The sequence below is a fragment of the Biomphalaria glabrata genome, chromosome 1, assembly GCF_947242115.1.
Source record: "Biomphalaria glabrata chromosome 1, xgBioGlab47.1, whole genome shotgun sequence".
Classification (NCBI taxonomy): domain Eukaryota; kingdom Metazoa; phylum Mollusca; class Gastropoda; family Planorbidae; genus Biomphalaria; species Biomphalaria glabrata.
The window spans coordinates 46,717,762-46,732,043 of NC_074711.1; the positions used below are offsets into that span (position 1 = coordinate 46,717,762).

Consider the following 14,282-nt stretch of genomic DNA (forward strand, 5'->3'; position numbering starts at 1 on the left):
AAACGCTAAATCAGGTTTCTTTTATATTTTCAGAATATGCAGAAAAAAATACAGATTACAAATATGTAATTTGATTTACTCGGAGATAAATAGTTTTTAAAATATATATTTTTAAGTTTTATTTCTTATTACCATATATTGTCATTGGAAATACGCCATTTTGGTTTTAAGGCGTAGTACTAGACTATCTCCCTTGAATTACTTGCCAACTTTTTTCTGTTGCTGCTTTGTCTTTCTTTCTAGCAGCTATTAGATCTAATATTAAAATTCATTTAAAATGCAAACATTCTTTTGTACTTTGAAAAATAACTAAAAAATCGAAATTAAAATCATGTAGTTAAAGTAATACAACAGACAAAAAAATTAATAGAAAAATAAATAAATAACTCTAAGCCTAACAAAATATCTTTTATTGGCAAAATAAAAGTAATTAAATAAATAGATATCGGTACCCTGACTTTAAATACATGAAAATAATAGACATTAAATCTTATTTAAGATATTAAAAGCATGCAAGAAAAAAATCAAATAGCCAAATAGATCTAATCTGAATAGATTGTAAGATGAAATATTAATCAACACTTAAAAATTTAGGCTAAAGCATCATACTCCAAGCAGTGGATTTGGCAAAAAAACAGTTACATGTGGCCTCTTGTGGTACAACCACATCAAAGTGATTACCATTTGTATGCAATAGTGTTATGTTGCAGCATATATGGTTGTCTGGGTGAGATAGTATGTATGTGTTTGCATCATGAAATAAAGGTTTTAATAATAGCCATGAGTATTTTGTTTTGTTGTGGTTTGGTGAGAATGTATAGATGTCTCTTTGCAGTAGTGTAGCAGCTGCAAGCATTTCTGCAGTTGTGGCCCATGTTGTATCTTTTTTCATCAGCTCCATATGCTGCTGTTAAAAAAAAAATATGGTAGCTATAAGTACAAGTTCTTTATCCTTCTCTTATTATGTACGGTAACTTATAATCATATTGAATGAAAAACAATGCACAATATAAGAACAAGCAATATCTACAACAAGGTAGAGAAAGTAATGATAGGACTGAAGAGTGGAAGGGAACTCCTTTTATAACAGATTCGGGAAATGTTACAATGGCATCACAGTTAGTAACCTTGTGATGGCTCCAAATAGGGATGGGGCGATGAAAATCAAAGGCTTTATCAAATCTCTTTAATGAGATGAAAGAGCTTCAAGATAAAAAATACTATGTCACTACTTCTGTTGACCAAATAGGGGAGGGGGACTAGACTCTATGACAATCAGAGTGTATTTGTCATACATAACTACTTCTTGATGTAACTACTTATAGACTGCCGGCCAACACGATATGATCCAACCACGGGAGTTTTTGTCGTACATAACTATCTGTACAAGCTGGCCGACATTATAGGATACAACCAAGAGAATTTTGATCGTGACATCGTTATGTTGCGTCACGTTTCAGTCAGTCTCATCCGACTAGACCTCAGTTGAACAGTATGTCGGTGAAACGAACCGACAAAGAAAGCGAAGAAGGATAAATTTTGACCAAGTAAAACATCGTACCTTGCCCTTCTCCCTTTATGAGCATACCAGCGATCCTAGCAGTAGATGACCTAATATGACCACGGCGCCGGCGAAGCTCCGAGCAGTGGAAGGTGATTACATCACACATAGTTCTGCCGTAAAGACAAAGATCGCGTGTGTCGGCCGGCGCAGCGAAGCTCCGAACAGGGAAAGGTGATTACATCACACCTAGTTCTGCCCTAAAGACAAAGATCGCGTGTGACGGCCGGCGCAGCGAGGGTTTAAAGGTACGTAAGTATAAACGGAGACAATCGCCACCTGTACGGTACGGCGGGAGAGAAAAACTTGCTTTGGACTCCGTAACGGAATGTAATACATGGGCGCTAGTGGATCCATGTGAAGAGAAGGGTTGGTAGGTGGAGTCGCTAACCCCCCCCCCCCCCAAACTACACATCTTAAACAAATTTAGTGTAATAGGTGAGGAGTTTTTTTTTTTAATGAACTCCGAAAGTAAAGATGCATAAATTATCTAAATAGTAGTGTATATGCTTCTTATCTGTTTCTTTATACATTGGCTTTTGTTCCCCACTCTACGCAAAGTAAATTTCAGATTGTGAAACATGATAGTTTAACAGGTGCTACGTAACGTTTAACAAAGACGTTCGTGATCTAGTTACACTCGACCTATCCTCCCTCCAAGAGAGGTGGAGCCAGAGGTAGTGGTAAGAGTTATAAACACAGACATTAGTCCTATCTGATCATAAAACACACGCCAAACAATCTCTGGTAGACAGTAGACTCCACTCAGAAGACCTCACGGCGAAAGAGAAAGGGACACTGATATGTGTCAGCTTCATAAAATTCTTTCTCTTCGTGGTGTGATTTTACGAAAATAGAGAGCGCTCAAAATTCGTTAGAAATGTATAGATCTAACTGTAGTCTTAATCAGCAACAGATAAACATAAAAGTATTATTTCTTATAGTAATAAGTTTCCCGTACTAGATCTATATCATTTATTGTCATTGCTCTAAAAAGATCACTAAGTCATAATGCATAATTTTGTTCAAAAAATAATAATAATTAAACATAACATGTATATCTAGATGCGTGTTTCATTTCATTTAATTCATGCATATTTGTTTTATATTAATTATAGATCTAATTGTTAACATATATTTTTTAATTAATAATTTCATAAGTAGAAAAAAAGAAGAAACAACAAGTTCATCAATTTATTAATAACATTTTATTTAGACCTTCATTTCAGTAAATACACTTAAAAAATCATAAGTTGACAGCATAAGAACAAAAACTCTCTTTAAAAAAAGTTATAGAAAGTTCAATATAGGTAAGGGAGATAAATATGCTTAACAAACAACATGGTGGTCGGCAAAGGTATCTGCGTATCTGAACTTAGTTAGAATATTGCGATGTTATAAATGCAGCATATGCATGTGAAAATGATTACAGACACGTCATTTAATTACTGGGAGTGATTAGCTACAATGGAAAGGTAAGCTCTTTTTAAATTACCATAGACATAGATTTATCATTTTATGATAGAATCTATGACTATCTTTATCTTACTAGATCTATCTACTGTAGACTATAGATCTATGATCTGTCTAGATTAGTCAATCTACTTAATTAAAGTTAAAGTCTAGATCTAGTACTTATTCAAAACTTATTGACTTATTTAAATGATTAGTTAGGCCTACTAGGTCACTAGGTCTAGATCTAGAATAGATTACCAGGCACTATTATGACTAGATTTCACTAGATCTAGTCTAGATTCTAGATTAATCTAGAATCTAGATCTACTAGACTTTTACTACTTTTAGATCTAATCTAGACTCTAGACTAGTCTAGATAGAAATTCTAGAATTTAGTAACTATCTAGATTCTAGATCTACTTAGCTCTATCTAATCTAGATTTTAATTTTTTTTTTAGATAGACTAGCTTCTAGCTAGATCTAATATAAATATACATTGTATCTAGATCTTGCTGTAGACTCTCGTACTCTAGACTGACTTAGACTCACAAGATTAACTTAAGCTGATAGATCAAACTTAGAACATCTAGATCTAGATCTAAACTAGTAAAAAAAAACAACAACTAGATCTCTAATAGTCTCTAAACTCTAAATCTATAACTATAATATTATAATTTTAATCTAGACCTAGATCTGGTCCTGTGAATTGATCTTTGAAAATTTAGAAATGTTGAAAATGTATGATTATAGATCTAGTAATTTATTAATTATGTAATAGATCTACATTATAAATAATAACATATAGATTATAAATTTAGCTAGTAATATAGTCTCTAGATCTACCTGGATCTAGATTACTTTGAGATATAGAATTATAGGCCTATCACTATGCTATGTAATTCTTTATTGTAGTTAAGACCTTCTTCACTAGATCTAGCTATATATAAAGATCTATACTTATAGTCCTAGTCTAGACTGTCTAGAGCAGTGTTTCCCAAACCTTTTCCTTCAAAACGGAACACTTCGCACACTAAGAGTATTTAGCGGAAAACTTTTCTTATTTTTTTAAAAAGATTTATTCACATGGTAGCCTACTAATTAATTATTCCAGTAGTTCATGGAACACTTATTCAGGCGTAAGGTTCTACAGAACACATTTTGAGAAACACTTGTCTAGAGTGATTCTAGAGAATATTTCTGTAATAAGGCTAGGTCTAGAATTCAATATAGCATTTACTTATCACCTAGAATAGAGTGACAAGATTTATAATGTAATTAACACAATTTAAGTCATGAACATTGTAGGATCCAATATAATTCTAAACTGATAAATCTAGATGTTTACTACATTTTATCTACATTATAGATTTAGTTTAAATTAGAAATCATATATTCAGAGGCAGTGCAAGAGGTATGCGAAGTGGGCATAATCTACAACCTGTGCGTGGGGGTTTTATAAAATTAGTCTATGCACACCTATTAATTTTAAAACATTTAATGCATTAATATATGTATTTATTAATTTAAAAAAAAAATATTTATTCTTTCAGGTCATTGAAGGAGAGTGTCAGTGTGCAGGGGGTTGCAAGCCCGCCTGTTGTAAACATCTTTTTGGTCTTCTGTCTGCTCTAGAAGACTATAGCAGAAAAAAAATGTATGCAGCACCAACAGACAAAATTCAGACATGGCATCAACCTGCACCTAAAGCCTCAGAAAACGAAGGATAGTTTTAGCTGTGATAAGACTGGTCTACAAAATTTTGATACCAGTGTTTCAATGTCTGCTTTGGCTGCCTTACCTCAGAACACTCCTATATTTTCAGTTCTACAAGCCGATCCTAAAAGATTAACCTCTGACATTGTCTTCTATGACAGAACTATACCATTACCATCTATATTTTTTTAGCTTTGTGATGTTTGCAATTCATTTTGTAGTTCATTTAAATAGATATGATACATTGTCATAGCAAAATAAAGTCTTTGTTTCTTTATAAGTGTATTATTTTATTGAATGATGTGAAAAGTATATTGTACACAAGGAAGCTGATATTATTACTAAAAAATATATACATATATACAAATTTTAAACATGAAATAAACAAGCTTATATTAATAAAATGTGCACACCAATTATTTCAAGTTGCCAGAGAAAAATTGATAAGTCATAATAAACCAAAGTAACAACATTGTAAGAGAAAAACTATATAAATAAGGAAGTAATATTTAATATTTTTGGGCACTGATCTGTAGAAGTACATAATAAAAAAGATTATATTAATAAATATTAATAAAATATATACACACCAATTTTAAATTTAAATGTTGCTAAAATTCATAAGTCATAACAATAATTTGTCTTCTAAACAGCTACTTAAACAAAAAAAGTTATCTCCTTTTAGTTTCAAAGAGTCATAACACAATTTCAACTGAGCAACTTCTTCCAGAAGGCTAGCATTGCCTGGTTCCAAAGTATTTACCCTCTTTAGAAGATCTGTAATAAAGTCTTCATTAGTTTGCACAGTGACATCTCTAGTCTTCACCTCAATGGTGGTGTCCTGGGGTAAAAGAGGTTGTCTAAAAGGAAACAAAATATATTTAAGTGTACAGTCAAACATGATCATCATAAAAATATTTACAATTAAGATAAAAAAATGTAAAACATAATTACTTAGATATTTCAAAACATTTACCTAAATTCATATTTGGTCTTTTTTCGGCTTGGTGTACTTTTGGAAAAAGAAAACTTGGTCGGCACAGCACCAGGCTTTAGAAGTCTGCGATCTAAATGGAATATATAATAATATAATGTATATTAGTTATAAAACAAAATTTTTTTTTTTTTCAAAATAATCTACATGTTTGTTTGTAAAATGTTTTACTTAATTCGGATGTTCCTTCAGAGTTGAAGATAATTACTTCCTAGTCCAAACCTCCCGCAGGACGACGGGGGATGGGAGCGGGCAGTGTTTGAACCCTGGACCAACGATAAGTCCGAACGATAGTCCAGCGCTCAAACCGCACGACCAGGCAGCCATCCTAGACCTATAGATCTATATACCATCTGAAAATAAGCCATATAAACCTAATAATACATATGAATAGGGAGGCCTACTGATTAAATATTAACATTAGATCCACTATTTTTTTCCTACTTGTAGGAATCTAAGTTGATATTTAATATACTACTACCGTACTAGATTGTAACTAGATCAGAATTTAGCAAATATTAATAGTAATAATAATAGGCTGTTTAGTATTATTTAAAGTCAAATCAACGCTAATAGAATTCTATAGTCTATATCTTATTCTATAGATTGACTAGATCCATCTAGTTACTAGTAGATCTACTTCTACTAATTTCTAGTCTAGTCACTAATGACACTAGTCTAATCTAGAAATATGAAATATTCTATCTAGACTAGTTGTTTTATTATTTACATGCTCTTTAAATTTAATTTATAAACTTTGAATAATAATCAGATTTAAAAATCTAGGTCGAGATCTAATTCTGATTGTAAATTTAATAGAATTAGAATATAAAAAATATAGGTCTAGAGTTCTAGACTCTAGTCTAGAATAGTAGAATAGGTCTACAGATTCAGATTATAGTTTTATACAGTATAGATTTGAGTAGATCTAGAATAATCTAGATTACTAGATCTAATTAATATTTTAAACTCTTTTGTCTAGATCTAGATTCTCTAGACTTATCTAATCTAGATCTAGTCAATCTAGATTCTTATCATGTAGATCTAGATCTAGGCCATTTTTTTCTAGGCCTACTTGTCAAAGACTTAAATATCATCGTATTAATACTACTACTATTATATTAGTACAATACTTCTAGATCTAGAATATAAATATAGATTAGATCTAGATTCTATAGATTATAGATCTATCTACTTACTTGTAAAAGGCTGGTAAATAAAACAGTCCTCCTCAAAGACAAAATGCTCTGAACATATTACAGAGTGTACACTTGCAGTGAAGTTTTTTCGTTTCAGTTTGACAACCCATTCTTTACATAGATCTAGCTTTGGATTGTTCACAGGAAAACGATGAAAACCTTTTTTTTTTTTTTCCATTCTTTTTTATGTTCATAATTATTAGTCAAATGCAACGCATTGCTTCCCCATCTTTTCAGTACTAATCTATAGTATTCTATACACACAAGTGAATAGTTGATGGTTGTCACGTGACCGTACGTTTCGGTGAATGAGGCCCATTATATATTACGCAACGAGTTTCTGGCCGACGGTCTCGTCCGAGATACGAGCGAGGCGGGGAGGCACTCGTTGCCAGTAGGACGAGAATTTTTTAATGGGCCAAGGACGGGGTAGGAAATTTAAAAAACGGCCCAGCACTACTATCCGGTTCCACATGCGGTCCCCTAACTCAGCCCGGGCCTGAACAGGTAGCTTTGCTGGCTGGGAGAAGTGTTCCACTAAATATACAGATGTGCAAAGTGTTCCGTAATAGAAAAAGTTTGGGAAGCATTGGTTTAGTGCTGGGGTCGGCAACCTGCGACTCGCGAGCCACATGCGGCTCTTTGGGTGTGAAGCTGCGGCTCTTTAGTTCTATACGCAAATATTATTTATTTTATCGAAACATTTTTTCAAATAGTCGTGAATATTGTAACGAGAATTAGGCACTGATAATGTCTCTCAACCACTTGTACTCGCTTTTCACTACACCCCTCCCCCATTACACGCGTCCTCACTGTTGTCAGTCGTCGGAAGCTGTCGGCTGTTGTCGGATGTTTCTATGTTGGTTTTAATTCGCTTTCGACGCAAGACAAATTAGCATCTTCACGACGTGCTTTGGCTGTTACGAATAGTTTGTTGTTTCAAGTCAATGAGTTAGAAGCGATTATCTTCTCAAAGCTAGAAGCAATGTACAAGTAATGCTAATATGGCGAGCTTTGCGGTTGCACTAGAAATTTCGGAAAAAGGCAAACCATTTATAGATGATGAGTATCTGAAAGACTGCTTCAGACATGCATCTGAAGAACTGATTCATGATTTTAAAAACAAATCAGAAATTTTGAAAAAAAAAAATCAAAGATTTGCCACTATTCGTCTAAACAGAACAAGATAGAATAGCTCAATTGTCTTCAAATGTAACATATTTGTAGGCGAAAGATATCCAACTTTCTTCTGTCTTATCACTTGCTATAGATGAGTCTTGTCAGGTATATGTCTTCCCAATGGTCCAAAAGAAGAAACTCTAGGATTGCTACCACTCTCGTGACAAACAAGAAGATAAGATATAGCGCATGCCGTGCAAAAATACCATGAAGACATTAAGATCACTTTAAATAAAATCGTTTCAATAACACCTGATGGAGCCAGATGTATGAAAGGAAAAAATAAAGGGGCAACAACGAAACTTCGGAGCAAAATAAACCGCGAAATTCTTACGTTTCACTGCAAAATAAACCAAGAAGCGCTTTGTGTCCAAAATTTTCGGCCGAAATAGTTGAGGTCATAAATTTGGTAATCAAGATTGTTAACAGCATGTTGTCAAAAGCCCTCTACCATCGTCAGTTTAAAGACTTCTTAAAGCAAATGGAGGCTCAGTATCCCGACCTCCTTCTTCTCAACAAAATGCGATGGCTTTCCAAAGGTTGAAACGTTTTGTTTTGTGCTTGAATGAAATAAATACTTTCCTCAATGATAAATGCATTAATCACCCTGAATTGGAGAACGACAAATGGTTGCAAGCATTTTTCTTTATGGTGGATATAACATTGAAATTAAATGAGCTGAATTTAAAGCTGTAAGGAAAGTAAAACCCAGCCGAATTGTTTTGTTTTGAAGAAAAAATTATTTTTGCAGAAGATATTCAGAGCGGCAAGTTACTTCATTTTTAATGTCTAAAGCAGTACCGCGATAAAATCAGTACAACATTTGACACGAATTACTTCAGCACAGTTATAAAAAAATCTAAGATGAATTTCTTGATAAATTTGAGCAGTTCAAAACCAACAAAACTATTCTAGCATTCCTGGTACACCATTTCAACACAAATAGTAACGAAATCCACATTGATCCATTTCAAAATGATACTGGATCTCTACAAATACAATCGCTCAATTTAAAAAGTAAAGTTTTGTGGGGTGGAAAATTTACAGAGTTGAAAAGCAAGTTGGAAGTGTTGGAGGTCCAGAAATGTGTGTAGGCCTACGTAACGCAACAAAAGTGAACAGCTTTCTAAGAAATGCCGCGAGTTGATGAGTTGAATAGTCTTCCAGATTGCTACATCTTTGGATCGACATATTCGTGCCAGCAAGCGTTCTCTTGTATCCTATACTCTTGAGCGAGCAATTCTTGTATGTATATATGTATGTATATATATTTATATATATATATATACATTTTATTTCAAAAACGGCTCTAACGATTTTCTTTAAAATTTCAAGGTATGTGCATATTAGTGAGAATAAAAATTCTCAACTCATTGGCTACATCGGGAAAACTCGAGGTCGACCGTTATATCGGTTTGAAAATTTTATATTGGCTAGAATGTTTTATGAATGAAAATTTTCCATGACGTAAACGGGAAAAACGCTGCTTACGTCACTAGGCTTATCGCAGTACACTAAAATATTTCTTTGCAAACAAGAACAAGTTTTAAAGAATCAATAGACCTAATTAAACATTTGCGCACCATCTTAATGTAGATTGATTTATTATAGAACTATGAAAGAAAAGTAATGAAATTAAATGTGCCTATGTATAATTAGTTATTGTGTTTTAAGTCCTTAATAAATTGTTTACTCTTTAATTGCGTAGAGTGGTGTAGATACCTTTTACATTGTTGTTTATTTTGCTGGTGACCACCAGCTGTCTCGTTCTGAGGCCGCATGCAACCATGTGCTCTCTTCTATGTCAGCTAAGGCAAGTTGGCGCCTAAACTGGTCTTTTAAGCGTTACGGTGTTACGTCGACCACTTTTTAGCTCACCAAAAAAGACTGCCTTTGGCATACGTTCGTCTGAGATTCGTCTCCCATACAAAATACTGCTCTATCCAGCGTAACTGTCGGACTTATAGAATTCCCTCTATACAAAGGCCGCGGATACACATTTGAGACCAAAAGAAAATTTTCTGCCGAGGACAGACGCAGGCGCTAAAAGAAAATCTTAATCGAGCACCGCGGACAATGGTTATGCTTGCCCCGGATGTGGCAAAATATGTAGGTCACAGCTACAATCCTCATTAATTTTCGGACTTGAAGACAAGCCTTATTATTATTTTGCTGGTGAATTATTACCATGTGTTCATGCTTCGGTGTCTACTGTCCTGTACCAAAACAAAGGAAATGGTCATAACACAGCTTCTTTACGTCTTACTTGCTCACACTAAACATGATATCCATCTAGCGGTCAATGAGTTTGCGTACGCTGCAGCCTCTTATGATTTAATTATAAACCTCGGTAAAAAGCTTGGAGTTAGGGCGTGTTGACGGAAGGCCCAGGAGAGATCTGAATGGAGAGATCTGTAAAAGCAGGCCATATCCCTCCACGGGCTGTAGCACCACTGGGATGGATGGATGGATGGATGACAAAAGCCGTTATGAACTTCTTATAGTCTGACTGTCAGGCTGGGCAGGGCACGTATCCCGTATGGAGGACGAACATATTTTTCGGCGTAACAGAGGTGCCCCACGGAAACGTTTCTTTAGAAAACTAATGCAATGATTTAAGTCTATTAAGAAAAAATTTGCCATTTTACTTTGTCACAAAGTGCCTGCTTTACCCTATAACGTAGAGATTTGCGTCACTTGATGTTTCGTACTAAAGCCATAATGAATATATACTAATTCCATAATTAAATGTCTGAACGTAACCATCTGAGAAGTAACACTGCAAAGACTTTCTTCCAAGCCAATAATAGTAGGCCTACAATAGTTTTACGCAAAAGATGGATTGTAAAACTATAAGACGGACGTGAGCTGTGGTTTGTCTAGACTGTAGGAGGACTTAAGAGACTTTAAATTTAATCGCCATGTACAATTACATTTAGAACTAACAGAACACTAAAGCAACTCTTCTTCAGATTAGTAGTCTTTATCTGATCGTTTATTTTCGTAATTACAACAATAGCCCAATAGTCTTACGCGAAAGAAGCAATGTAAAACGTTAAGACGTGAGATGTGGTTTTCTATAGGCCTATTATACTGTTTGGGGGGGGGGGGGCGACTTTCTATTCTAATCGCCATGTACAATTACATTGAAAACTGACAGAACGAAAAAGCAACTCTTCGGATTGATAGTTTTTACCCGATCGTTCATTTTCGTAATTTACAAAAATATTCCCAAAATGACTTCGGGTATATATCCTTCCTTAACAAATTATTCATCCGAGCGAGGCTCGGTCACCTGATATTAAATATAATTAAAAGTAAAGTAAGAAGCCAACTCAACAAATGAAAATTTAGAGTCGTGTTTGAAACTAAGAACAACAAGTTATGAGCCTAATCTATCCAAACTTTCTAAGACCTCGCAAAGCCATCGCTCCAATTGAATTTGTTTGTTCAATTGTTTGTTATTGAAGTACAAGTTAGTGTTGTAAGTAGATGTTAAACTGCTTAAGTTGTTACCGAATTAAAAATAATTATCTTATAACGCCACATACACTGGCGGATCCAGGGGGGGGGGTGGACGAATTTTAGTATAGAATTCACACAATTTGTATACGAATTTATTACTTATTTTAATAATATATACTAATTATTTATATTTAAACCTATTTTTAGATTATTTCGCCCCCCCCCCTAGTATGTTGGTCGACATGGTGGGGTCGAGAGGGGGCGATGACATCAATTCCGCCCCCCCTAAACTTTCGAGTGGGGGGGGGGCGGTCCAATTTATATGTAGAAATCACTGCTTGCTAACAGAATCAATTGAATATCTATAAGATTAAAACTTGTTATTGGTTTTTTAACCGATCATTATATTATGTTGTTCCCCTCTTGGCCGATGGGGTGGGGATCGAATGCCTCTACTGCCCTTCCCATCTAAAACCTTTGAGTGGGGGGGCGGTCCTACTTTTCGGAGAAATCATAGTTTGTGAACAAAATTAGTTGAATTAATATATAAATTTTATATTATGTCGCTCTCCTTCAGGTATTTTTACCGATTCGGTGTGGGGGGGGGGCGATTGCATGTACTGCCCTCCCCACTCTAGCCCTCTGAGTGGGGGGGGGGCGGTCCTATTTTTATGGAGAAATCATTGTATGTGAACAAAATTAGTTGAATATGTAGGCCTATATAATATAAACTACGTGAACCCATTGTATATTATGTCGCACCACACTCTAATCTCAAATTTTATCATTAGTAGGCTTAAATATAAAATGAAAAAAGGTTGTACCAGGTGGGAGGGGCGATACATGCAATCACCTTCCCCACATGGGACAAACCAATACTTTTTCTTTTTGTATTATAGTTAAGAAATTACAAAATAAAAAAAAATCTGTCACTAATATAATTTATACATGCTATAAAATTCTTATACCGAATCGCCCCAACCCTATTCTTTAATGCCAAATGCAATCATTGGAAGAAGTTATAAAAAGGAGTGAGGATTAATCATTTTCACTCTATCCCCCCCTCCCCTTTCCAGACAGAGTTTATGTAATTTCACATGAATTATTTTAATTAATTAATTTTAATTATTTTAAGAAAGACTTTGCTTTGAAAAAGTTTTAATTCAAACAAAATTTTTCAGTATAAGAGTCACGATTGAGATCTAAACCCAAATATTTTTTTTTCCTAGTAGCCTTTTTCCAACCTTTACTCAATCTGATATTTTTCTAGTTAAATAAGTTTTGGACTATAACTTACAATTTATGCTTGTATTTTATTGAATATTATTTATCGAATAATTTTTTTTCAGCGGCGATCCTCAAAGCCTTAATCTAAAGATGTGTGGTATCTTATCTTTTCAAGGAACAAATCGGTTTTATTTGCAATGTATTAAGGGCGTAAAAATTTATATTAGAATATTTTTCAACATTATTCAAAAGGTCCTTTATAATAGGATGAATAATGAGCTTTAGGTCAGGAGAATGCGTTTCTTCAGTGAAGAATGCAAGAAAACGCTTTTCGTGATTGGGCTTCGACCCGAACCCCACTGATGAATAATGAGCTATAAATGTTAGGAGAATGCGTTTCTTCAGTGAAGAATGCAAGAAAACGCTTTTTGCGTCGGGCTTTGCCCCGAACCCCACTAATAAATAATGAGCTGCAGATGTCAGAAGGATGCGTTTCTTCAGTGAAGAATGCAAGAAAATGCTTTTTGCTTCGCCCCGAACCCCACTGATAAATAATGAGCTGTAGATGTAGGGAGAATGTGTTTATGCAGTGAAGAATGCAAGAAAATGCTTTTTGCGTTGGGGCTTCGCCCCGAACTCCACTGATAAATAATGAGCTATAAATGTCAGGAGAATGCGTTTCTTCAGTGAAGAATGAAAGAAAACGCTTTTGGCGTCGGGGCTTCGCCCCGAACCCCACTGATAAATAATGAGCTGTAGATGTCAGAAGGATGCGTTTCTGTAGTGAAGAATGCAAGAAAATGCTTTTTACTTCGCCCCGAACCCCACTGATAAATAATGAGCTGTAGGCTTAGATGTCAGATGGATGCACTTCTGCAGTGAAGAATGCAAGAAAATGCTTTTTGCTTCGCCCCGAACCCCACTGATAAATTATGAGCCATAGATGTCAGAAGGATGGGTTTCTGCAGTGAAAAATGCAAGAAAACGCTTTTTGCGTTGGGGCTTTGCCCCGAACCCCACCGAGGGAATCTTACAGATGTCCCCCAGACCCCCAAGCTTGCAAGAGAAAGGCCTCAACATGATGAGAAACACTGCTCTATTTTTTTTCTCATATATATATATGCTGTACGCACGTTTATGAATAGGGTTAGGGTTTACTCGGCGTTAGGGTTTGGAAAAAAATCGCCCCCCCCCCCCCCCCACTCCAAAGTTCTGGATCCGCTAGTGGCCACATATATTATCTAATTTGTAGTGGAAAACACTATATTTGTAGGAATAAAAAGTTTAAAAAGAGTTTGTGAGTACTTTTTATTGTTGGCAAGAAAAAATGTTGTGGCTCTTTAAAAACTTAAAAATTTTGTAAATTCTAATTTTTGGCTCTTCCGACTCAAAAGGTTGCTGATCCCTGGTTTAGTGTACTGATAAATATCTGGGTATTTTAAAAAGAAATTTCTGGGTATGGAAATATATCTAAAAATGTAATTAGATA

At 34.8% G+C, this 14,282-nt stretch overlaps 1 protein-coding gene and 1 long non-coding RNA gene across 2 annotated transcripts; one reads left to right on the plus strand and one right to left on the minus strand.

Moving 5' to 3' along the window:
• The first annotated feature begins 1,837 nt into the window (after window positions 1-1,837).
• On the plus strand, window positions 1,838-4,851 carry LOC129928056 (uncharacterized). The gene is made up of 2 exons (XR_008779646.1): window positions 1,838-3,036; window positions 4,567-4,851. It is a non-coding gene; the product is annotated as an uncharacterized LOC129928056 (long non-coding RNA).
• Window positions 4,852-5,224: 373 nt separating this feature from the next.
• Window positions 5,225-7,175, minus strand: LOC129928055 (THAP domain-containing protein 1-like). Its single transcript, XM_056040149.1, has 3 exons — window positions 6,923-7,175; window positions 5,706-5,796; window positions 5,225-5,589 (listed from the first exon to the last, which is right to left on the minus strand). Exons 1-3 carry the CDS (start codon window positions 7,098-7,100, stop codon window positions 5,355-5,357), a joined length of 504 nt encoding a protein of 167 aa, XP_055896124.1. The 5' UTR covers window positions 7,101-7,175; the 3' UTR covers window positions 5,225-5,354.
• Window positions 7,176-14,282: the final 7,107 nt, after the last annotated feature.